At 41.9% G+C, this 26350-nt stretch overlaps 1 protein-coding gene across 2 annotated transcripts in view; it reads left to right on the forward strand.

The window, feature by feature from the left end:
* JAZF1 (JAZF zinc finger 1) overlaps positions 1-17406 on the forward strand; it is a 313966-nt gene extending 296560 nt beyond the window's left edge. For both annotated transcript variants that reach the window (XM_073581355.1, XM_073581356.1), the window contains exons 4-5: positions 254-423; positions 15756-17406. In XM_073581355.1, the coding sequence (XP_073437456.1) occupies positions 254-423; positions 15756-15932 (347 nt within the window). In that variant the 3' untranslated portion in view covers positions 15933-17406. The remainder of the gene's footprint in view (positions 1-253; positions 424-15755) is intronic.
* The last annotated feature ends 8944 nt before the right edge of the window (positions 17407-26350 follow it).

Below are 26350 nucleotides of genomic sequence, written 5' to 3' on the forward strand. Positions count from 1 at the left end.
AAGTGACACATCCCTAGAATCAGGCTCTTTGCCTACATCACGCTGCTCTCAGATAAAATAGCAAAAACCTGCTGACAGATTCCCTTTAATGATTTAGCGTCAATGCCAACGATGTCACGTGTGTCATGTTGCTTTCACTATGATGTTTTACTCCAGAATAAAGGAAAGTTTCCTAGTAATGATTTACTGAGGTTCTACAACCTTAATCCCCCATGAACCATAGGTTTTATTCTTATCTTCTCTTATTCTACAGGTAGTGAATATGACGAGGAAGAGGTAGACTATGAAGACTCGGACAGTGATGAGTCTTGGACCACAGAGAGTGCCATTAGCTCTGAAGCAATTCTGAGCTCCATGTGTATGAATGGAGGGGATGAGAAGCCATTTGCCTGTCCTGTTCCTGGATGTAAAAAGAGATATAAGGTAATGGGAACATTGTTTTCTCTGTGCCAAACGTAGAGCCAAAGCACAAACTGGGCAGACTTTTACCAATAGCTGTCATCTATGTGAGTCGTGATTAAGAAAGGTTTAGAGCTTCTGAATATTAATATTATTCCTTTCACTGACATCAAGCAGAGAGGTTTTTTTTTTTTCAGAAGATTCTGAATGAAATCCAACATTAAATCAGTGCTCCTCCTCAACCTTTCCTATATTGAGAGCCACATTTGTGTCTGATAGATGGTCTGATCAAGCACACGCAGCACACTATCGCACTCAGCTTAGAGCAGCCCTCTAAGGCCAGGGTCACACTTGCGTGTACAATGCGAGAAACTTGCGTGAGTCTGTCACCTCAATACCCGGCACTCGCAACCGAAGTGTGCGGCCGTGTGTATTTCTGTGCAGCTGAACGCTCTGGTACAAACCGCCTGGCGGCAATGCCGGGTATTGAGACGCGAAATTCGCGTGAGTTTCTCGCATTGCACACGCAAGTGTGACCCCGTCCTAACGGTCAGTGTCACCCTGTCTCCAGTTTACCATACTTATAGCCCACCTCCCCCGGAATATGCACATTCAGATCTGTTCTTCAGTGCAGGGCTACTCAGAAAAGTCACCATCTGAAAGACCTTCTCTTCATAGTAGTCTGCTAAACCTAGTGCTAACATATTAAGCCGGCAGCCTGCCATGAGCCACACATTATGGGCCCGCTAGCCACATGTGGCTCCAGAACCTCAGTAAGTGTGCCACTGACAGTAACATAATGTGTGTCCCTCCACTAGTCTCATATTCATATATGGAAAGTTCCAGCAGCTGTCGAAACGGCCAGGGGCCTAACAATTAATCATGGGCCCCTCTCTACTATGACCACTGGCTGCACTGAGTAATTTTAGGAAATGGAACAATAATAGTTATTTAATAATGGCGTTCCATTTCCCAATGATTCTTTGTTCCTTCCCCTTTTTCAGGGACAGCAAAACAGTGATCCTCTAATTATTCTTAAAGGTTATTTCACATCTCATAAAATGAAAGCTTGTAGCTAGGATATGCCATCATTTTATGACTGTGGGTGTCTGACATCTGGTACCCCCAGTGATCCTGAGAAGATCTCTGCTCTGCGGGTCCCAGCACAGCCTTGTGACCAGGGAAAACTGTGCAAGGAAAAAACAGAGATCTCCATCAGCGTAGCCTTCCCTTCATTCTCAGGATCGGTAGCAGTCCCAGATGTCGGACCTCCACCGATATGTCATGAACCCCACATTTGTCGGATTCCATTGTTACTGGTAGCTTTTACTTTTCTCTAGTTATATCTTAAGGCCTCCATATTAGATGAAAGTTGATGTGTGTGGGAGCCTCCTGACTCTTTCTCCCACAGATCATATTAGGGGCGATAAGGATTGTGCAATTTAGCCCCCGATTCTTTGTATTTAGGGGAGATAAGTTGCTGAGAGAGGGGTCTGGCGGGGCTTTCTCCTCGCAACCTGTTGAAAATATATGAGCCGTCATGTGCATGGGGAAGTCAAGAGAGGTAGCCGTTCAGGCCAACAGCTATCTCATGTATTACAATCTTTAGGGAGGTAAGGTTTTTCAGAATTGCCAATATGAAACCCAAGGACACAGTCTGACCTGCAGGACATATGGACCCCAGAGCAGCTGTTACAGGTATGCCATGGGAAATCAAGCTATTTTTCTTCTAGTGCACATTCTTTATGACACCTTACTCAAAGACTCTAACCCTTCTGGATCTTTGGGGTGCAAAATGTAGTAGCTTTTACTATAAAAACTTGAGATTAAATTCATTAAAATTGTCACCTTGGAATAGGCAAAACCCCTGGAGAAGCCTCATTTTTGGTGGAATACTCTAAATGCAGAGATCACTTAGGAAACCTCTTCTCTACCATCTAAAATTGCAAGGAGGGAAGACACATTTCCCATCTTTTAACCAATATTGTGCATGCTTCAGGGACGGTGGGATGGGCGTTATGAGTGGGGTAAGATTATTCCCTCCTCTTTCATACCTTAGATCCTAAAAGAGACTCGGAGTATCAACCAAAATATCTTGAAAATACAAAATGTATTAAGAGTAACATACAAGGCAAAATTAGACATTAGCTTTTGGCAAAGGACACATGGTGTCAATAAACCCTACACATCCAAACACATAAAAGTTACGGGTATGTGGATAAGACAATGATATCAAATACATAATGATTGGCAAGGTCATAAATAATGTATAAATGTAGAAATATTACCGCCATAGCCCACAAGTAGGAATACAAATAGCATAATATAATCCATGGAAAGTCCACTAACAAGTAATATTAAATAGTCAAAAATAAATATGTCTCACCCATAGTAGCCTATGTGTTTTGGAGTGCAGACAGCAACAGCCCCAACGCGTGTTTCGCGTGGGCTTCCTCGGGTGGCTGTCGCTTTCATACCTTACAGTAAATATTTATGATTATGTATCTATTATGATGTACAATAATTACTTGGCAGCCAAATATGCCACCTCCTTTTGCAAATTTTCCCCTTAACATTCTCCTTTCCTTTACGTGTTACAGTCTCGCTCAAGGCATGTTCACATTGTACGCTGCTACTTTCTATACACGCACCATAATCCTTTACTTTACAATATAATAGCCGCTTTCTTAATTGCCTTTGTTTGTCTTTTATGCCTAGAGGTGAATGGACTTTTGATATTATGTATTGCCTAAGAAGGTCTGTAAATAAAAGTGTAATTAAACATGGTACCCCAGCCCCTGATCCAGCAGAGGTGCGCCCGGGGCTGTCACCGCTGTGTGTATGAGGGGCTTTCTTCCCCAGCTTCTTGACTGTCTCAATAACACTTGTGTCTCACATGATGTTTATTCCTGTCCATTTAAGCCGGGAACAGTGTGAACATATTTATGGCGCAGCCAGATACAATAAATTAGTGTTAGTTGGTACAGCATGGCACACCCAGAAACCCTACTGTAAGACGCTCTTGTTCTTAATTACGGCACAATTAGTGCTCTGCCGGCTTCTGGTTTCTTGTGCAGGTTTTTTTTTATCTGTTTCGTCTAGTTTAGAAAGAATCAGAAAATCACAGATGCCCATTACACAGACATATCCTTTTCTTCACAAGAATGCAGTGTTTATGAGTAAAGTGGTGATGGTGGGAGGGCATATAGTAAAACGCCAGTGTCTTAAGTTAGGAAGCAAACTAGCCACTGCCATTGTAACAGGGGTCCCTTTTCCCAGGGGGCATCCCTAGACTGCAGCAAGTGTTTCTTTAGAAGAGAGAATCTAGAGGTAGAGCTGGCTTGTAATTTGCTACATCCTGTCTGTTCTCTGTGTGACTGCCAGCCCTTCTTTTATTGCCCAAATAAGCGCACTGTTCCTGCCTGCTTTTTCTATCACACCACCTTCATCTCCAATGCACAAGGACTGTCTCAGGGAGATCTTGCACACCATTAAGTCGGAAGGGAATGAAATTAATGAGCCACGGGAAAGCTGACTAACATGGAGCAAGCGGCAAATAAAAAGTAACCATACAGAGACTTGAATAAATATTCGCTGTTTTCCTTCTCTTTTTCCAAGGATTTTGTATGACATCGCTTTATATCGAAGGATACTTTATTCCATTTTATTGTGGTGCCCCATTCCGTATTATAGACCTCTGCGTGCCCCCTGTATTGTCCTCAGCCAACCAGCTGTTCCCCACGTCTGCTACAATGCCATGACTTCTCACCACCCTCAGATAATCAGAACATTTGTCCTTAGCCAACAGGGGGCGTTACAGACCTTCACAGACTGGGCTGAACAGTGCGAAAAATGGGCGGAATAAACTCATTTCTAATCATCTTTATATATCAACTTAATTGTAATAATTTTTTATCTTCTGCCATGTATGTAACTATAGCCATAATTATTTATTTCAATTCCGCAGGGCTTTACTGTCCCCCGATGGGGCTCACAATTTACATTCCCTATCAGTTTGTCTTTGTAATGTAGGAGGAAACCGGAGAACCCGGAGGAAATCCACGCAAACACGGGGAGAACATGCAATCTCCTTGCAGATGTTGTCCTTGGTGGGATTTGAACCCAGGACCCCAGTGCTGCATGGCTGCAGTGCTATCCACTGAGCCATCGTGCTTCCCCTTTTATGTGGCCTGGTGCAGTGGTGGACATTGCATTGGTACAATGTGTGCAGCCACCCCCCCCCCCCCCCCCCCCCAAAGGTCACGGGGTCCACTACCACCTCCAAAGCCGCAAGCAGCTTCTGCCACAGAGGCCTAAAGAGCTGCATTTTGATTAACTATTAGACTACAAAAGGGCCCATATACCTGCTCAGGGGCCCTCTTCTGTCTGTGTCGGGGCCCGGCCTGGTGATTGGGAGCCGTACAGGTGCAGCAGCACCGGACCTCATCCAATGGTATAGCAAATAATCAGAGCTTACCAGTCATTTCTTTGGTAGTAAAATTAAAGGTGTTGTCCACTTTATCTCTATTTTAACAAATGTGTTGGGAACATGATTTGGTGCCCTTTACTAATATATAAGTACTAGCTGAAGAGCTCTGCGCTGCCCGGGCATAGTAACTATCTGTGGATAGTTATCACAAATTATAATTATCCTCCATCCCATAGTCCCGTGCCCATATACCCAACATACCGATCTTCCATCCCATAGTCGAGTGCCCATATACCCATCACACATCCTCCATCCCATAGTCCCATGCCCATATACCCATCATACATTTTCTCCATCCCATAGTCCCATGCCTATATACCCATCATACATATTCGCCATCCCATAGTCGAGTGCCCATATACCCATCACACATCCTTCATCTCATAGTCCCATGCCCATACTGTATACCCATCATACATATCCTCCATCCCATAGTCCCGTGCCCATATACCCATCATACATATCCATGATCCCATAGGCCCGTGCCCATATACCCATCATACATATCCTCCATCCCATAGTCGAGTGCCCATATACCCATCACACATCCTCCATCCCATAGTCCCATGCCCATATACCCATCACACATCCTCCATCCCATAGTCCCATGCCCATATACCCATCACACATATTCGCCATCCCATAGTCGAGTGCCCAAATACCCATCACACATCCTCCATCCCATAGTCAACCATTATGACATCATAATGAGGGGCGGGGCTTGATACACACACTTTTTCCCCATAATGTAGATAGGGGAAAAATTGTTTGGTGAATTGGAAGGCGCGGGGTTAAAATTTCGCCTCACAACATAGCCTAGGACACTCTCGGGGTCGAGACGTGTGACTGTGCCAAATTTTGTGGCTGTAGCTGCGACAGTGCGGATGCCAATCCCGGACATACACACATACATACACACACTTGAGCTTTATATATTAGATTACATGTCCTGCACTTGCAGATGAACATATTACCCATCCATGTGTTGTCCGTATGCAGAACTGATAACCTACGGACAGCACAGTGACCAAGGCAAGTCAGTGAGGTAGTTCACATGAAGGTTTCCACACTCTAAAAATCGCAACCCGCACTACTGTGATCCATATTCTGGATCAGACTCTTCCAGTATAAGTCAATGGGTGCACAAAACATGGATTATGGACCGGTTACCATCCATTTGGCAAGTGTTTTTCATGGATACAATACAGTTCTAAAGATAGGAACCTTTATTTGTCCTCTATTGCTTATTAAATTGTACGTATGCCGTACAGATGGACAGAACAGACATATTGTCAGGATTTTCTGGACTTAACACAGATTATTTTTTGCATAAGCTGGTGTCAACCTAGCCTTTCTCACAGACTACATAGTCCTCCTGTATGGAAGAATGGGCCAAAATCACACCTGAGCAATGTATGCGACTAGTTTCTCCATACAGGAGGCATCTGAAAGCAGTCATCACCAACATGATCTAATAAGTATTAATTAAATTTCCGTCAGTGTGTTCAATGCTTTTTCCGGTGTCATTTCTCATTATTACACATCCAGTAATTTAATTTATGGACATCTTTCACTTGATTTCTTTGCCTGTATTAGATAGGTTGTTAAACATCTGGTGAGAATTTCATATCTACAGCAACTTTAGAGATAGATTTACTTAGAAAATTGGTGGTGTCTATATATATATATATATATATATGTGATCTACTTCCCATTGAAAAGTATTTTATTGTTAAAGAGCCAATGAAATTATATAAACAGTACAATAATTTTTCATAACAATTTCATAATAATATAAAGGAAGTAATGCATTTTAAGGAAACCAAATCCCATGCAATTTACAGATTTATGTATACACACATAGCGTGTGTCTTTGTGTTGGAACAGGAGGTAGTGATAAATGGCGGCCGGTGAAGGACTACACAGTATTGAAGTAGGAGGTGCAGGGAAATGATGTGTGAATCTGATTTTTATTTTTGTACACTATCCTGAGCTGTTTTACTTATCTGTTCTGGTTCAGTTGCAGAATAGATTTCAGACCTCAAAATAATTTTTATTGTAGTAAACCTGAGAAACTATTCTAAACAGCAGACAAATTAGATGGAGCTTTTCTAGGACGCTTTACGTGGTCTGTAGGATTACTGGATATCTGAATACTATTGACTTTTAAGTTGAACTTTGCCAAAAGGAAGTTTATTGTTTACCCAAAAACTGGGTAGGATCTTTTAGAAGGTAAGCCACACAAGTGCTGTTCTTGGCGCACCCTGCCTTGGCATTAGCTTTTTTTTTCCTGTTTTCGCTGGCCTTTCTAATTGATGTGGTGTGACATAAGCAATCTGAATTCCTTGAGTCCCACCAAAGGTTTTCATAGATTTGTAGTTCACAACCATTTCTAAAACTGCACCTTCACAATCAGCACTTCTTTCCTCTGCCCTTGACCTACCCTGTGTCTGTTTGCAGATCTTTTATGGGAGTTCTATGGCTGCTCGTGTTTACCTAGTAGTTCTGCCCAGATTCTACGTGCACTTCAGCTGCAGTAAATCCAGTTTGGCCTCCTTTATGTGTTTATTTTCAGTAAATTTTGCATGCCTTCCTTATCATTTTATTGCTTTGTTAGCACTTATATATATGACACTGGGAAGCCCGTAGTTTCACTGATTAGTAGACTACACGGTATTAGTTGTAGTGTTCAGAAGGAAATTGTGCAGAAAGGTCATGGTTACAGGATTCGTAGGCTTTATGCAGTGATGGAGGTCATGAACAACTCACCATATATTCTAGATCAAATACTTTTAGCATGCAAGTTTTATATTTCTAAATGAAAGGTTTTGCTCAGGAATTAATGTCCTATCCTTAAGGTATTGCTGCTCCGCTCACAGTCATTGCAGGGGAGATGAGGTGTATTACCCAGGGTTTGGAACGCTGGCGTGTCGGTTCCATTCCATACTGTATATGCTTCTAACCAGAAATGGACATGTAACAACTGATTGGTTGGGGTTCCCATTGATTGATATTGATGACCTATCCTCCAAACAAGCCATCAATATCAAAATTCTTAGCAACTTCTTTAATAAATATACCTATAAAAAGAAATATTTTGAATTATACTGGAACACAGGAGACAGAACTGCAGAAGAGAACAAGGAACACGGGTAGCAGGACTGAGAAGCTGCTGCGAGGAGCAGCCGAGACTGGAACTGCAGGAGCGGAGTGCACACGATGAAGCGAGGCCAGAGTGTTAGGAAACACAACGATCAGGCGCCTCTCTCAGGGGGAAGCGGCCTGATATGGCCCCGTCTGGTCAGCCATTGGTCCAAAGGTGCTTCCGGGTCAGGGCACAGCCGGAGCATAAGAAGCAGGAAGGAGGCGCGGCCTATGGCGCATGCGCATAGCATGCAGGGAAGGCATCGGTCGCGAGCCCGTCTCAGGTGACCGCTGCGGCCGTCGGGTGGAGAGAGGCTGCGGCGTGGGAGCGGAGGCCGGGTGAGTATGGTGGAGCGGTGTAACACATGTATCTCTATTGCCAAAGTGCATTCAAAGGAACAACAATGTGTGTATAACCAGTCTTAATTACAAAATGTAATATGGTTTTGTGTATAACTGCTATGCTGGGGCATGTGACGCCGTGGTTACAGGGTACACACACTCTGTAGTCTGATCCTACAGTCGCACTTTCTTCCATCTATCGCCCTTTTCTGTCTAATCTACTTATTATAAATAAGCAAGTTAGGATATAGCTGGAAAATAGTATAACTACAAGATCAGATTACACAGAGTTTGTTTGTAGTCTGTAACACTAGCATCACATAGGCTTGGATATACTCTTTAGATACAAAACTTTAATTTTTTTAAAATAAAAACTTTGAGAAGATCCATATTTTTTCATGCGCTGGAGCAATAAATATCTGGATTAAAAGGAGAGCGTGACCATTAAATGTCATAAAGTGATCTTGATGAGCTAAGATGTTACAAACAATAACAAAGATTATGTTTTACCAATTGTAAGAACTTAGAATTGTAGTCAAAACACAACCAAACACAAAGACAGCATTTTTGGCCGTCTTTATTGCTTGGCAGAGCATCATGCTATAACATTCTTGGCCATACACATTAATTGAATGTTGGCTCGGCCTAATGATTTCTGCTGGATTGGCCAACCATCCTATGCATGTGGGGCTGTTCCAACTCTCCCATGTCAGATACCATTGGATGGATCAAACATGGTTCATTTTAATATGCCCCATCTTTGGTTCTCATCAGAGATAAGTTGCTGCCTGATGTGTAAAGGAGGCACTGTTCGTGGTTACCTGGCAGCTCTAAATATGGCTACCACAAACAGACTTAGCGCTAGGTAATCCGTTTTCCAGATCCTAGGGGTCACCATGGCCTTCACACTTTAATCCCTAATCATGGATCTGAACATAACAGCGACCACAGAGTTAACTGAAGTTCGGTGGGGCATGCTGGCAAGAAGAAAGGTTCGGTAGCTGGGTCAGTACCAGGAGGTCAGTGCAGAGACAAGATCGTGAGGCAGGAGAGTAGTCAAAAATGACATGAGATCAAAATCCGGAAAGTCTACTGGAAAGCAAAGCAGGATACTGAGTTGTTTCTGGAGCTGGTTAAATTATAACTTCTTGTCGACAGCAGGCTTTTAGAAGCTTAAATAGCTTTCAGCCCTGCCCAGACCAGACAAGAGGAAGTAAATACTGACAAATGATCTCCCAGCATGGACCTCAAATGGTGACAGAAGCAAAGACCGGTAGGGCAGGTACCAGTGTCACACAAGGTGGCTGGCCGTGACGATCTTCCCATGTCACACAAGGTGGCTGGCCGTGACGATCTTCCCATTTAGCACAAATGAATGTGCAGTTCAAAGGATGATGGCGTAAAGAGGAATCATTGTTTTCCAAACAAACAATCAGCTATCAATGGTTGATGTTAAACTTGATATGGATCAAACTGGTGAAATCACTAATACAAATATCTGTGTGAACTAGTTTAGAACTATAGCTATTAATCATTGATGTATCGGCAACTATGCATTGTGTATTATCATGAATGTCCACATGTTCCTCAGTCTGAGACTGTCATCTCATTCAGTTAGTTCATTATCAATGCATCTGCCACATCACTTCCCCGCTGAATCATATTTGCGTTTCTCAAACATAAATAAAGTCATCTGAATTCATAATTTGTCGCCTCCAGTGCAGTCACCGGGGCAGTAAAACCCATTTACAAGATTGGCCCTGTTCTAGACTTCTTCCCTTCAGACTTTGGCAAGCGTCATCGATACACAAAACAAAATGTTGACATTAGCAGAGTGGAAAAAGAAGTAGCAAGTCCCCAGTAATTATAGAGGCAGGATTTATTTCTGTGTCACTCATTGAGATCCGGCTTTAGCCTTACTTTGCTTACCCCCTGCCGGCATCTTGTGTGCTCGGTGCGCTTTATTAGAGCTGAACTAAATCTTGTCTTCAGTCATAATTCATTTTCACTCCTTTCTAGCAGGTGTGGCTTAGATTGCGAACACAGCCACACAAAGACTCAGTCTTACCCTTTAAAAATCAACTTTCCATAAGTTTTTTGCACAATTCTCTCGCTTTTCGTGGTACAATCATGTACTGGAAGCTGCGTGCATCTTTTAGCATTTCCTTACAAAATTAATAGAACGTTATTACTTCATAGGTAACATTGGGTTAGAAAACCAGACATTTAGAATTTATTCACATGCGCCAGATTCAATGTCGAGATTTCTGCAGCTTTCCCACAGTTCTATCCATTTGAATGGGGATTGCTAAAGTCCATGTGCTTGCCGCCAAAACAACTTCAATTAGATGGGACTGATCATCAGCAGCAAAAATTACTGCAACAAAGCTGCTGTTTGTGAAATCATTGTCATCCAGTGTCTTGTCCTTGTGTTGTTTCATTGTACTTCCCAGAGATATATAGTTAGTGCTTTGAAAAAGTATTGATACCCAGTGAACTTTTCCACTTCTTTTCACGTTAAACCCACGTGATGCACCCATAATGTAGTGTGCTAGATCAACACAATGTAGTAAGTATTAGTAAAGTGTAAAGGAAATGACACATGGTTTTGAAATGGTTTTCTAAATATTTTAAAAATATAAATCTGAAAATTGTGACATGCATTTGTATTCAGCCCACCTGAATCAATAGTGTGTAGGACCACCTTTTGCTGCAATTACTGCTGCAGCCTCTAAAAGGTTTTCCTCCAGAATTGCCCAGTATTTAGCTCCATCCATCTTCCTATCATCTCTTACCAGCTCCTCAGTTGCTGCTGAAGAAAAGCATCCCTAGAGCATGATGCTGCTGCCACCACCATGTTTAATGATGGGATGATGTTTTCAGAGTGATGTGCAGTGTAAGCTTTCTGCCACACATAGCATTTTGCATTTAACCCAAAAAGTTCAACTTTGGTCTTTGATCTGACCACAGCACCATCTTCCACATTCTAGCTGTGTCCCCCAAGTCGCTTTTTATAAAAATGCAAATTAAATTTCTGAAGGCTTGCTTTCATAAATGGTTTTCTTCTTGCCAGTCTACCATGGGCCAGATTTGTGGATTATACAACTAAGGACACGTTCAGTATTTGGTTAGTATTGCACATCAGTATTTGTAAGCCAAAATAAGGAGGGGAACAATCAGAGGAAAAGTAACAGAAACACGTCAACACGTCTGCATTTTTCACCAACTCCTGGTTTTGCCTTGCAAATATTGATGTAAAATACTGACCCAATACTGAACATGTGAATGTGTCCTTCTAGATGTCCTGTGGACAGATTCTACCGCCTTAGCTGTGGATTTCTGCAGCTCTTTCAGAGTGACCATGGAGACCTCTTGGCTGCTTCTCTAGTAAGTATTCCCCTTGCTTGGGATGTCTCCTTAGATGGATGGTCTCATGTCTTCGTCGGTTTGCAGTTGTGCCAAACTTCTTCTGCTTCTGGAAATTAGATTGAAAAGTGCTCTGTGAGATATTCAGAGATTGGGCTATTTTCTTTAACCAACCCTGCCTAACTTCTTTGCCACACATTTATCCTTGACCTGTCTGGTGTGTTCCTTGGTTTTCATAATGCGGTTTGATCCCTAGTGTTCTCAAAAAATCTCTATGGCCTCCACAGAACAGCTGTAGTTATACTGAGAATAAATTACACACAATTTACTAATTATCTGCTTCTGGAGGCAATTGGTTACTCAAGACTTTATATTGGAGTATCAGGAGGGAGTATCAGTATTGCACGTCACAATTTTCAGATTTATATTTTTAATATAATTAGAAAACCATGTATCATTTCTATAAAGTTCACAAATACTTGCTTCTTTATGTTGGTATATCACATAAAATCCCCAAAAAATGCATTTAAGTGTGTGGTTGTCATGTGAAAAAAAAATGTGGAAAAGTTCACTGGGTATGAATACTTTTTCAAGGCACTGTATAGTGCAACAGAGGTATAGTCTGCCTGGCAGAGGCTAAGAATGAGAAGGGCAGTCATATAATAGAAGACGATAGTCTTCATTGCTGTCTGCAGCTGCGCAGATTTAACAAGCTGAGGCTATTTATGATCTGCAGAGTTTACTGCTCATCACATCCCATTAACAGAGCGTTTTATCCATTTTATATAAGTGCAAGATGATTTTTATTTGTTTGTTTCATGTTGTAAAGATGCCCTTGTCCACACATCGTGTGCTAGAGAATGTGTGCGGTACAAGCTGTCACTGAAGGGTTAATGCAACAGTTCATATGTGTCACATCTGAGCAAAAATTAATCTAGAGAATGCAATAAAAAAAAAACCGCCAAACTGGCAATAAACGTCTGATTGCTGGCAGAGGAGGATACTTTCTGCTGCCAACACTGGATATCACGAAAAGGCTTTTTCTGATAACCCAAGCGCATTTACTGTAACCACGGCAAAGTCTATGATCCTATATAAAGAGCAATCCGAGGGTGCAGCCGGACTGTGGGGTCTGTAAGCCAAGGTTCCAGCTCTGACGTTGACTCTTCTATTTTTTCTGAAATCCGACACTGGCATCAACCTGCTCATAAATGGCCAATAACAAATTTACTGAAGTCAAATAGTAAAGTAATATCACTGTTTGTTTTTTTTAAATTTTAGAAATAGGGGCCTTGGATTGAAATATTAACATTTATAAACTTGTCTAAATTTAATAAATATGTTAACCAATATTAATAATGAATAATATTTTTGTTGGCACATTTCTACCAACTCTGACTCCACGACTCTGACTCCACAACCCTCATAAATAGAAACTTGGAAAAAATATATAATCCTAATTGTGGAGACACAAGTGATTGTGGGGCCACGGTCTGCTAGCCGAAACTGCATGGACCAGGGGTCGACCCACCACATGCCCGCTCTCCTTTTTAATGTGGGCATAACGCTACTCAAACAACACAGGGTGAGGGTAAAACAGTGTGGCCATACTTTACTGAACCACAAAACAGGCAGATAACACGTAGAACAGTCCCAGCAAAATACCCAAGATGGTGCACATTACAGAGTCTCACCGTTCCGCTGATTTGCCGGGATAAGAGCAGCTGTGACTTCAGAGCTTCCAGGGTTGACTACCCCACCTGTGGCACACACACAGAGAGGAGGTAACAATGAGCTTAGGAAGATGACAGTCCATTGAGCTACTTGGTCAGATGACCGGATGGTCTCTACCTGGTTTTCCCCAAACGTATTCATGGTGCCAGGTGACAGGATGATCCCAACCTGGTTTCTGAAAAAGTATGCATGGTGCCAGGTGGCCAGACCGTCCCAACCTGGATTCCCTAAATGTATCCATGGTACCAAGTGACCAGATGGTCTCAACCTGTTTTCTCCAAGTGTGTCCATAGGTTACAGGTGACTGGATGGTCCCAACCTGGTTTTCACAAATGTATCCATGGTTCAGCAATGGTCAATGGAGCAGATCTGTATTCTGACAGCCGGGACCATGGCCGCCTAAGCTGGTATTCTGTAGAATGACAAATCTGTGTTCCTTGTGAGGAGCCATGATGTCTTGGCTGCACTCCTGTAGAGTCTCTGGATGTCTTGGCTGAATCTCTGACTCTCCATACACAGGCATATAACCTCTTTTTATAATTAGCAAGTGTACTTCATTCAGTATTAACAGGTAATGCTGATAAGGCCAACTCCCTTTGTTTGTTTATTTACCTAGTTTTTCCTCTATTTTCCACATCAACAAACTGGCTGGCCTTGACAATATCTAATCAGCATATCAGCAAACATTGCTAGTCATCCAGGATAAGAGCACAATGTGCCACAACAAATTGTCAACTTACAGGTCAATATTACAGGCTTACACAAGCAAAAGTCTGTTTTCTTAACCAACCAGAAAGAAACGCATACATTTAAAAGTAAATATATAGAAAGTCTATTTTTGCTTAAAATAGGCGTCTGGTTATTTAAGATACAATTCTGTGTTACCACATTAATGTAAATATTTTAATTAGTGTGATGGATTACAATCAACATGGTTGCCTCCTTGTCCATGGGTATTATATTACAGTACAGTCCCATTTCCTTTAATACAGCCGAGGTTCAATACCAGACATAAGCCATGAACAGCTGCTTCTGGAATAAAAATCAATATTTTTGTGAACCTAGATTACCTCCTATAATACTGTTGTATTAAAAAGCAACATGTAGGTTAAAAGGGATGTAAAACTACCAATCTATTTCTACAGAACACCATATAAAAAGTGTATTTGTTGGAAAGTCTTTTCATTGTCACTTGTAATGCCATTAAAAATGTACTATAATTGTAAATAATAGCCGGATTTTACAACTTCATTAGCATTTTAGTTAGAAAATGTAGTATCCTTATTTTTCTGGTATAGTATAGAAAAACAGAATGGTGATGCATATAGTCAAGACATCCTAGATGTGCTATATTTTTTAGACAAATATAAATGTATTCTTCTGCCTTTCCCTCAGATTCAGTCACAGTGTTTAAAGGAGTTAAGTTATTGTTTATAGACCGAGGGTGGGTTAATAAAAAAAGACTACACTCATCTCCTACAGCTATTTTGAACTTTCTACAGTGACCCCCGCCTGTCTCAGTGTGACATGGCCGTGGCAAATAATCAGCGGATGCCATCAGTTTTCACACGTCGTCTGAGCCTGTTGCCAATTGCCTATATTGGTAATTCAATGTCCCCTGCAGATGTTGATGCCCCAAGACCATTGGAGGACACTGACTGGTTATTTTACTCCTCAGTTGTTTTGAACTGTAGCTGAGTAAGAGTTTTCTCCAAAAGGAAATTTCATCGACCTAAAGCTGGCCATACACATGATAAAGCTGATGGACAAATGTTTGGTCAACCAAGCACTATCTCTCCTGTCTACTCTATACACATGACCGTCCAACTATGCCATGAGCTTACGTGTTTCCAATAGGTAGAGAAAGTCACTGCCAATCAACTCTGGCAGCGGCTTATTGTATCAGATGTTGAAATTTCAAATTCTTTCTCTCCCTCTACATCGCCTGTAGGATGACAGTTGGGAGGCCCAAATGCACATTAGAGGGCCTGCCGGTCATTCCGAAATTGGTGCATTCATTGATTTTCCTCTAATATGTATAAGGGCCTGCAACTTCAGGAAGTAGCTAAATTTCCATACCTTCTTCACAAGGAGCATAGCCTGTAGGTCCTCCTATGCCAACTGGCAGTCTCCACAAAGAGAAACAGAAGCCCCCTAGGTTATAGACATGTTAGACATATTTCTCAGGATAATTTCCTGCCGTATGGCCTAAACATAATTTTGAAAAAATCCATATTGCTCTTTAATTTAACATCTGTACTGTTTTTCCTCTCACCCGCAGAATGTAAATGGTATTAAGTACCACGCCAAGAATGGACACAGAACGCAAATACGAGTCCGTAAACCTTTCAAATGCCGCTGTGGGAAGAGTTACAAGACAGCTCAGGGTCTCCGTCACCACACAATCAATTTCCATCCTCCTGTCTCCGCTGAGATTATCAGGAAAATGCAGCAATAAAAGCTGAAGACATCTGTGCCAAGAAACCCTCACCAGCAGATGCTAATTATGAGAACAGCCACATTCTGGTTTTATTTTATTTTTATCCTTTATGTTGCATTTCAGGGGAAGCACTCAAAAGTCCAACAAAACCTACGTTTCAGTGCATGCTTTAATCAAAGAATTCCAGTTGTTTGGAATGATCGCTCTTTAAAGTGACCCTTTTTGTACTTTGCACATTCATTTCCAGACCCATTTTCATTACTTTGATACGGTGCTACAATAACAATAATGACACAAGGTCAAACCTTCTACGGAGGAAAAGAGTGTTTCTCTCTCCCAACCATACAGACAGTCCAGCCAGTTAGGACGCATGTTGGGTTGTATAGATGTGATAGGTTACATGAATGGGAAAAGTAATCTCGGCACTGAGACCGTTAGAACTATTTTACTGCCAAGTGAGTCTGGAGACCAGCTGTGACTGGTGGCAGGTGGAGAGGACATGGCGGGCAGCTTCACCTATTTACCTTAGGTCTCATATAGTGGTGTCGTTACTCCTTAGCTGCAGACCGGGAAACAGGTAGACTGATGCTAAGGAGCAACTAAGAGGATTTTAAGTGGCATGCAGCAAATCTTTAGAGCGTGCACTTTATGGAATAGTGGCCAAGTTTTATCATGTGGGGTAAGGTCCATTGTTCTTTCATAGGTGAAAAATATATTTATACTTATGGCTGTTTATCTGTTAATTAAAATATGGACGTAAACCAATGTGTCCGATTGTCTCCACAGCCAAACGGAGGCACTAAATGCCCCATGTGCATTATTGGCCAATCAGGCGCTGGCTAGGAAAATGACGGGTATAATTTGATTGGTTAATTTCAGCCCCTATGTTTGTATAGTTGAAAAAAGACCATTAAGTTAACTGGGGGGATGGAAAGTATAAAAAGGAAGGGGGGGAGGTTCTGTCATCAGCTTTTATATGTCACTGACATGAACTGATCTGCCCTGTGTACAGCAGTAAATCATGGACATAAGATCTTACACAGCTCACATGGAATGTCATATGCTAAGGGCCCCATCACACATAGCGACGCACCAGTGAACCCGACAACGATATGACCTGGTCAGGATCACTGGTGTGTCGCTACATGATCGCTGGTGAGCTGCCGCGTGGCGCTTAGAAACCTGCTGTTTACCTTGGATACCAGCTCCTAGCACCAGCACGCTGGTATCTAAGGTATACAGCGGGTAACTAAGTGACGCGCGCCCTTAGTTACAAGCGGTTAACCTTGGATACCAGCTCGCTGATCGCAGGTTTCCCGCCTGCCACACGCAGCGATGCGTGCTGGCCAGCGGGAGACCAGCGATCAAAAAAATGTCCAGGGCTTTCGAACACAATCAGCGATACCCGGCGGGTGGGCCGGTCGCTGATAAGTGTCATACACCGCGATATCGCTGGTGAGATCGCTGTTGCGTTACAAAACTTGTGACTCAGCAGCGAACTCGCTAGCGAGATCGCTATGTGTGACGGGGCTTAAGTCTTTGGTTCCATTTCCCCTCATTTTATTGCTGTCCATTACTCCGGGACACTGCTGCATTGACATTATCAGATGGTGTCACGTGGCAGTGTTACCATTGCTTTGTGTAGATGAAGCTGGTTGGACGCCGTTTGTTGCACGTGACTTTGGTTCCTGTACAAAATCTTCAGAAAATGATGGCCAAAGTTTTACAACAATAAAACCAGATGTGGTCACGTGTTATCATTTACTTGTGACCATATAACAAAGGGAATCTGTCACCATAAAAATTCTGTCTAATATTCTGGCGTTACTTTATAGAGCAGAAAGATTGGAATAGGTTATTTACCTCTGTGGGTAAGAGTCAGTATGACATGCCCAGTGGGCTGTGCCATCAGTGACTGACAGCCTCCCCGGTGTCAGCTCACAGAAATGACACTGACTGAGACCACCCCCTGGACCTCTGAGCCCAGAGTGAGCAGATTTTACAATGAATAAAATACGTGTAATACTAAATAAATTCCCCCAATAATATATCGATCTGTTCAAATTCTTCTGTTCTATAAGATGGTGGTAGATGACAGATAAGATCGCTTGTTCAACCTCTTATGTACAGACGCTAAACACCTGAGTTAAGGGCCGGTCACACTAAGCGATATCACTAGCAATGTCGCTATTACGTCGCTGGTTTTTGTGACGTAGCAGCGATATTGCTGTGTCTGATACTTACCTCCGACCGCTCCCCGCTGGTTATTGCTGATCGCGAGAACGTCCTGGACTATTTCTCGTCATCAGCTTCCTGCTGGGCTTCCTGTGGCGCCGACGAGTGACGAGTGGACGCGGGCGGGAGGACAAAGTAGCGATCCCCGACCGCTGCTATGTCGCTGGTGAGATCTGCCTGTGTGGCAGCTCACTAGCGACCACTTAGCGATGCACCAGCGATCCTGACCGCGTCATATCACTGGTCGGGATCGCTGGTGCATCGCTAAGTGTGACAGTACCTTAAGACTGGGTGGGAAAGCTCAAGCCAACAGAGTGTGAGGCTGTGTGCAAATTGAGTTTTTTTTAGAGAATTTTGGAATGTGTAAACTAGAAAAAAAACAGATGCTCCGATTGCTCCGATGCTTGAGAAACCCTTCCTATCCATGCCAGTGTTAACTGATTTTGATGAGTATTTTGATTCTTTCCACTTCATGTTTTGAAAGAAAGTGCGTGTTGTCACTTATTTGAACAGCTGGAATCCTCTCCAAACTAGACACTGTCCAATCAGGCAACTGCAAAAAACACATCTGAGAGCAGCATGATGTGGGGACAGAGACCCTGATTTCAGCCATGTATCACTTACTAGTCTGCTTAATGTAGCTGTGATAAAATCAATCGTCTTATCTTCTGCAGATCCAGCAGTTCTCTTAATGCTGAGCTCTGTATAACCGCACATCACTGATTCAGAGCTTTCTGCACACTGTGCGTAGGCAGAAAGCTGACAATCAGTGCTTTTACAAAGAGTTTATGAATATAGAGTACCACTTAGCTTCTGGTTTCCTAGTGATAATCTCCTGCTGATAAAACTGTGATGTTATCAAAACTACAGCAAGCAGCCTAGTAAGTGGCACATCGTTGGAATCAGGGCCTCTTTTTCGGCATTCTGCTGTGCTCAGATTATGTGGCAGAACCCTAGTGACCTATTCCCTTTAGAATCACTTAAAAAGAAGAAAACTGTCTCCAAAAACTCACCCCAAAAATAGCATTTCCTGAATAGTTTCCATTTGAAAATCTTCACTTATTTGAACTCAAAAAACTCCATCTGAACATAGCCTAACGGGACGATTAGAAAACATCTCGGCAACCCTTCCGTAATAGCTCTAAGGCTGGGCCACGGAAATGTGATATGGTGCAACCATAAAATCCTTGGATGGTTAGGGATAAGGATGTTTATGGCTTTGACGTTATTTAGGTCTTGGCCTCATTTTTATATAAGTTTGGAAATATTTTTTTAATTGTAGAAAATGAGCGATTTTTTTTATTTACCCTCAATTCATCTAAAGAAAAAATAGACAAAGCAGGCTGTTACCACCACAATATTCCCGAATCCTGACGTCAGTAGAAATGTCTCCGCACATAGTTGTACGTATTCTCTCCGCGCTTGTGGGAAACTGAACTTAAAACGCTCTTGATAAACTTGAGTCATTTTGTTACAGGATTTTACTACCACATTAATCCTCTGGTTGTTTTCTGATGACAGGCGCTTAATGTGCGCATAAAGCCAAATGACCACCGCGCTCAGACTCGCTAACCTGCCTTACTTGTTAAACTCGGTATATTTGGTATCAGTGGCGTGGGTAATGGAAGTATAAATAAGAATGTTTAGCATATTATAAAAAAGATATTTTCATACGTAAATGACATACATATAAAGGGCGTGCTTCTGTCATTTCCTATTATCTTGCTTATCCTATTTTTGTTACCATTTAAAGTGCTAAAATTCTTGTCTGCAACTAGCAAAAAAAAAAGAAAAAAAATGAAAATGGATAAAAAATATTAAAAAAAAAAGTCAATGTTAAAGAAGTTGTGTGGTTTGCAGTCAGCACAGTGAAGTAAGGATTTGACTTGGCGCCAACTTTCTGTTTCGGGCCAGGAAACCAGAAAATTCCCTTCTGCAGTGAAAGGCTGGGGCTTAGCATAGCCACAGGGGCGGCACACATGGGCGAGGTAGTTCCATTTACCCAGTGAGACAATGTTGATATTGAGAGAAGACCTATCGTGATTTCCCTACCCATCGATGAAGACTTGTCCATGCCACCCTAGCCATATATAGGTTTCATGTTTTAAGCAGCATTGTTAATTTTAGCAACAAAGGAATTAATAAAGGTAAAGACAAGTGTGCCATAAAGGGCAACATGCCAGATCTGGCACACCAGTGTGAGGAGACTTCAAAGCCTTGCATCTCCTCTGGGAAATTGAATATACAAATTGTCTCTTCAGAAAGGAAGACGACTTGAACTCTAGCGCCATCTATTGGAAGTAGCAATCCTAAAAGCCAATATCAACCCTCTAACAAGCCTCCTCATACTCGTGTGCCAGACCTGGCATGTCACTTTCCACAAGGAGAAACCTTACCCCTTAGATCCCAGTCTCAGCCTCTCACCCAGTGAAATCAGTTCTCATACTTTGTACTGATGAGGGGCAACACCCTGAAACACCATGTCTGCAAATTGGGATTCTGATTTGGCTTTTATACTAAATCATAGTTCAAGGCTCATTAAAGGATCAGTATTGACTTTTAGGATTGCTACTTACTATAGGTGGCGCTATAGATTTCAAGTCCTCTTCCTCTCTGAAGAGACAATTTTCAGAAAGACCAACATAACCCCCCCAAAAAGAAGAAAGTGTTAATTCATTCTTCACCACATAGTGCCATGAATTGGGGATTATGCACCCGGCAGATACACGTTACTGGCGCAGTACATTTTTATTAGGCATTTTTGTACCTGTTTTTGTTTTCCTTACAGATTCTTTGAGAATCGACTACAAATATTACGGTATGTGGTCTTCTAGGGGAGAACTTGGTGCCTCATGGAGGACCATACAAAAGCAAACTGAGGACCTAAGGATCTATAAGGATTTCTTGTGCATTTTGATGTATGATGGGGCATGCCGTAGTCTAGACTTTACAAAAACTTTACAGGGATTCAATGGGTTTCACAACAAATGATAAAGAGCCATGTCTTTTCATTTTTCTTTTTTTTTTTCTTTTTGCTGCTTAAGACAAGTTAGTGCAAGAAGGGCAAGTGCAGTGACATGTAAGGATAGTCGCAGGTTTGTGCCATTTTTAAGGTACAAAACTGGAGCACAAATAAAAGAACCAGGACTAGTCCAGGCTTCAGGGTCGACTTTTCTTACATTTTCTAAGCGGCACAATTTTTCTTCTTTTAGAATCATTTATGATAACGGGTAATGTTTCCCTTCAGAATTGTGCCTGACTATATTTTAGTAGGAAGTATTTTGGATTATTGGCGTTGTATATATTTGACCGCTTCCACCATGATGACGATGGAGTCACTTGGATATGCCCTCCACATAGTGATGGAGAACGGTGCGATCGGCTTCCTATAACGTTATACCTGTGTGAACGTAGATAAGGGCAGACGTGTTCATGAATATGCAAATCCGTTCTTGTTCTGTCTTACAATCTCATATGATAATGCCTTGTTTTATATGGAAGAAACCATACTGTCAGCTTTTCATTTAGCCTGTAGGAATTTAAAGGAGAACTCCAAGAAGACCCACATTATAGATTAAAAACGAGACAACCATTATGAAGATATCAAGTCATCTGTAGTTAAAATCGGAGTTTCTTGTGTAACACTTCCAGTTCTGGTGGTGTTGTCATTGGGATAATGGATGTAAGGGCATCCAATCAAAATTTTCCTTATGTAATCTAGAAATAAAAGCTGGAGACTGATTGGCTGCTGTGATGTACAGTGTTAACATGGTAGCAGTGGAGTACTAAAGCAAAAGGCCATTAAAGGGGATGTCCACCTTTGCGGACTTCTTTTTTTCTCACTTAAATGCATATAACTCGGGCTGTCTGTCTTTTCTGAGCTCCTCATTGTCGATTTATGACCACAGAGTAGAATGTGTAGGGAAACGAAGAGCATGTAAAAGCCACACAGTGTAACATTTTTATTGTGAAAATGAATTTTAGCCACAAATATTTTCATTTAAGTAAATATATATATATACACAGTGGGTACGGAAAGTATTCAAACCCCTGTACATTTTTCACTCGTTGTTTCATTGCAGCCATTTGGTAAATTCAAAAAAGTTATTTTTTTCTCATTAATGTACACTAGGGTGACCGCAAAAAATCAATGTCAGAATTTTGTCCGTCTGGACCCCACAAAACGATTCCCCTTTCCAGATATTGAGATAGCCAAAATTTGAGCTCGATCAAACGACGTTAACCCGTGCCGCTCGTCGCTCAAAGTTTGAAAAAATCCAAATTGAGGTATTTTAAGATTTAGGTATTTTGCATAGTCTGTTAGACTATAAAGAATATGACAACAACATTGCAGAAATAGCCCTGACCAAATTCTCGAACCATTTGTGGTATTTGAATGCAGAGTTGGTGGGATTATCGTTTTTTGATCCCACCATTACAGACAATGAAAAGTTGTTAATGGCTAATAAATTACTCAGTAGCACAGATGAACCATCAGAGCACGCTAGGGTTGTAAATCCAAAAGTTAGGAAAGAAAAATTAAAAGAGGTAGGAAGTAACCGACTTTAACGACCTTCTGACAAAAGATGAAGAACAAAAGCAATATGTCCTGCAAGTTGTAAGCAAATGCCGAGCATTATATTCTGACGTTTCAAAAACTACTTTAACAAAAGCTCTAGAATAGATTAGATAACTATGTAAAATTATCAACTCATGTAGGTTAGCGTGCTCTGATGGTTCATCTGTGCTACTGAGCAATTTATTAGCCATTAACAACTTTTCATTGTCTGTAATGGTGGGATCAAAAAACGATAATCCCACCAACTCTGCATTCAAATACCACAAATGGTTCGAAAATTTGGTCAGGGCTATTTCTGCAATGTTGTTGTCACATTCTTTATAGTCTAACAGACTATGCAAAATACCTAAATCTTAAAATACCTCAATTTGGATTTTTTCAAACTTTGAGCGACGAGCGGCACGGGTTAACGTCGTTTGATCGAGCTCAAATTTTGGCTATCTCAATATCTGGAAAGGGGAATCGTTTTGTGGGGTCCAGACGAACAAAATTCCAACATTTTTTCCCCCCCATATGAGATCCGGTCACCCTAATGTACACTCTGCACCCCATCTTGACTGAAAAAAAACAAATGTATAAATTTTTGCAAATTTATTAAAAAAGAAACACTGAAATATCACATGGTCATAAGTATTCAGTCCCTTTGCTCAGACACTCATATTTAAGTCACATGCTGTCCATTTCCTTGTGATCCTACTTGAGATGGTTCTACTTCTTCTGGTAGGACTTGATTTGTAAAGGCACACGCCTGTCTATATAAGACCTCACAGCTCACAGTGCATGTCAGACCAAATGAGAATCATGAGGTCAAAGGAACTGGCCAAGGAGCTCAGAGACAGAATTGTCTTCCTAGACCTGGCCGTCCAGCCAAACTGAGCAATTGTGGAAGAAGAGCCTTGGTGAGAGAGGTAAAAAAGAACCCCAAGATCACTGTGGCTGAGCTCCACAGATGCAGTAGGGAGATGGGAGAAAGTTCCACAAAGTCAACTATCACTGCAGCCCTCCACCAGTCGGGCCTTTATGGCAGAGTGGCCCAACAGAAGCCTTTACTCAGTGCAAGACAGTGCATGAAAGCGCGCATAGGGTTTGCTAAAAAACCACATGAAGGACTCCCAGACTATGAGAAATAAGATTCTCTGGTCTGATGAGATGAAGATAGAACTTTTTGGTGATAATGCTAAGTGGTATGTGTGGAGAAATGTAGGCACTGCTAATCACCTGCCCAATAAAATCCCCATAGTGAAACATGGTGGTGGCAGCATCATGCTATGGGGGTGTTTTTCAACTGCAGGGACAGGACGACTGGGTGCAATTAAAGGAAACATGAATGCGGCCAAGCACAGAGATGGAGATATCCTGGATGAAAACCTTTTCCAGAGTGCCCTGGACCTCAGACTTTGGCCAAAGGTTCACCTTCCAACAAGACAATGACCCTAAGCACACAGTTAAAATAACAAAGGAGTGGCTGAAGAACAACTCTGTGACCATTCTTGACTGGCCCAGCCACAGCCCTGACCTAAACCCAATTGAGCATCTCTGTAGAGACCTGAAAATGGCTGTCCATCAACGTTCACCATCCAACCTGATGGAACTGAAGAGGATCTGCAAGGAAGAATGGCAGAGGATCCTCAAATCCAGGTGTGAAAAACTTGTTGCCTCATTCCCAAGAAGTCTCACGGCTGTACTAGCTCAAAAGGTGCTTCTAATCAATACTGAGCAAAGGGCCTGAATACTTATGACCATGTGATATTTCCGTTTGTTTTTTTAATAAATTTGCAAACATTTCTAGATTTGTTTTTTTTTTTCAGTCAAGATGGGGCTCAGAGTGTACATTAATGAGAAAAAAACATGAACTTTTTTGAATTTACCAAATGGCTGCAATGAAACAAAGAGTGAAAATTTTAAAGGGGTCTGAATACTTTCCGTACCCACTGTATATGTTCCCAAAGGTGTATGTCCCCTTTAAGCATTATAGAGAAACAAGCAGAGATCATCTTAGACAAAAAATAATAAAATTGTGGACTTTCTTATAGATTTTGCAGTAGTTTGCTTTTAAGAGTCATGTGCGTTGCTCGGTAGCTTATCCTGGTAATGGCACGATCATCTCCTGAACTGACGTTGGAGATCTTGATGTAGCCATCCAGGTCCGCACTGAGCAGAAGGTCTTTTTTTTTTTTAATTAAAAGAGCAGCTGGATCTGCTCCCTGAATATTGATGTATCTGACCGAAGCTTGTGTAAAGCTCCACTAGGTGCCTCAGGGGTGAGGTCTCAATTGATTTTTTTTCTTATATTTTATACTTATGAACTATTTTTTTTTGCTGGCTTTGAATGAAAAGATAGCATAGGGTAATGTTTACAAGTCTGATGGTTGGCCTATAGTAAAAATCTTCATTCAAAGGTTGAAGCAGATGGGTAAGGCTCTGTTCACACCATGGTTTGGACCCATGACAGATGTTGGGAGGTTCTTCATATGTAAACCTTTAATGGAAGAGTGGTAGCTAATAGGCTCCCAGTAAAGCCAGTATACCGATGTAACAGAGTGCAAAAGGAGTCTCTTTTCGCCGCCTTTGGAAAAATGGAGCCCAGTGGCTTGTAGGCTCCAAACATGATGTGGACATGGCCTTACTACAGCAGTCATAAGATAGAGCGAGGGTCTGGTGGAGTTGTAGGAGGGCACATTTGTTTGGCCCCTAATGGACTTTGAGATGCAGTAGGCCAGAGTACAGTTTTTAGGAGGAGCCATGTAGTTGGTGCCCAGGTTATTTTTGTGTAGGAACTTGATTTGAGGTATCCTTTCCTGATCTTGTAGGAAGAAATCCAGTCCCATCTTTCATTCTATGTATGCATGAGCCTAAAAGGAGGTTTTCTGATTTATCTGCAGGAGCACCCTGCTCCCCAACCTCTCAACTCCCTCTTTGCGCTCCTGAAGATTGAGAGTTCGGACCATTGGCATGGTCGAGCCAATGGCCCGAACTGTACGATCTGTGATGCTGGAAGCAGAGGCAGCATCAGAGGGACGCATTGGCACTAAATCAGTCCAGCTTTACGTCAGTGCTTACAAGCTGGATTAAAAAGCATTTTCTAGCACTATGCATGCCCGGCAACTGCTGCTAGACAGCAGAGGTGGCTGGTAAACTAAACCACGAGCATTAAACAATGCAATCAAAAATCCCTCCATTCTTGAGAACATAGAGAATTTAAAAAAAACTAGTACCGGTAAAGAGCAAAGTTGCTTGTTTTTGCAGACAACTTTAACCAATAATGATGTTGAGACTAACCCTTTAAGAAGATTTTCTCCCAAAGGCAGATTCTCTTTAAAGGTGTACAGTACAGGAATAGAAAAACGTCTCCTTTCTGCCAAAAACCCTGACACACTTGTCTACAGGTTGTGTGTAGTATTGTAACTTAGCTTTTATTTTGGTTGAAAGACAGCAGCCATGTTTTTCACATCTCCTTGAAGAACATGAGGTTTATTGCTTGTTAGGTAGGGGGCATTGTGACGGTCATCCTCTGCAGACACTGTTTTCTTCTTCAGTGATCAGACCCCCTGAATACAGTCGTGTTGGGTGATTAGAACCCCAGCAGGCAGTCGTGTTGAGTGGAGCTGATCCCTGCAGGCAG

This window comes from Dendrobates tinctorius, unplaced genomic scaffold (assembly GCF_039654945.1).
Source record: "Dendrobates tinctorius isolate UK_male_01 unplaced genomic scaffold, ASM3965494v1 ptg000070l, whole genome shotgun sequence".
Classification (NCBI taxonomy): domain Eukaryota; kingdom Metazoa; phylum Chordata; class Amphibia; order Anura; family Dendrobatidae; genus Dendrobates; species Dendrobates tinctorius.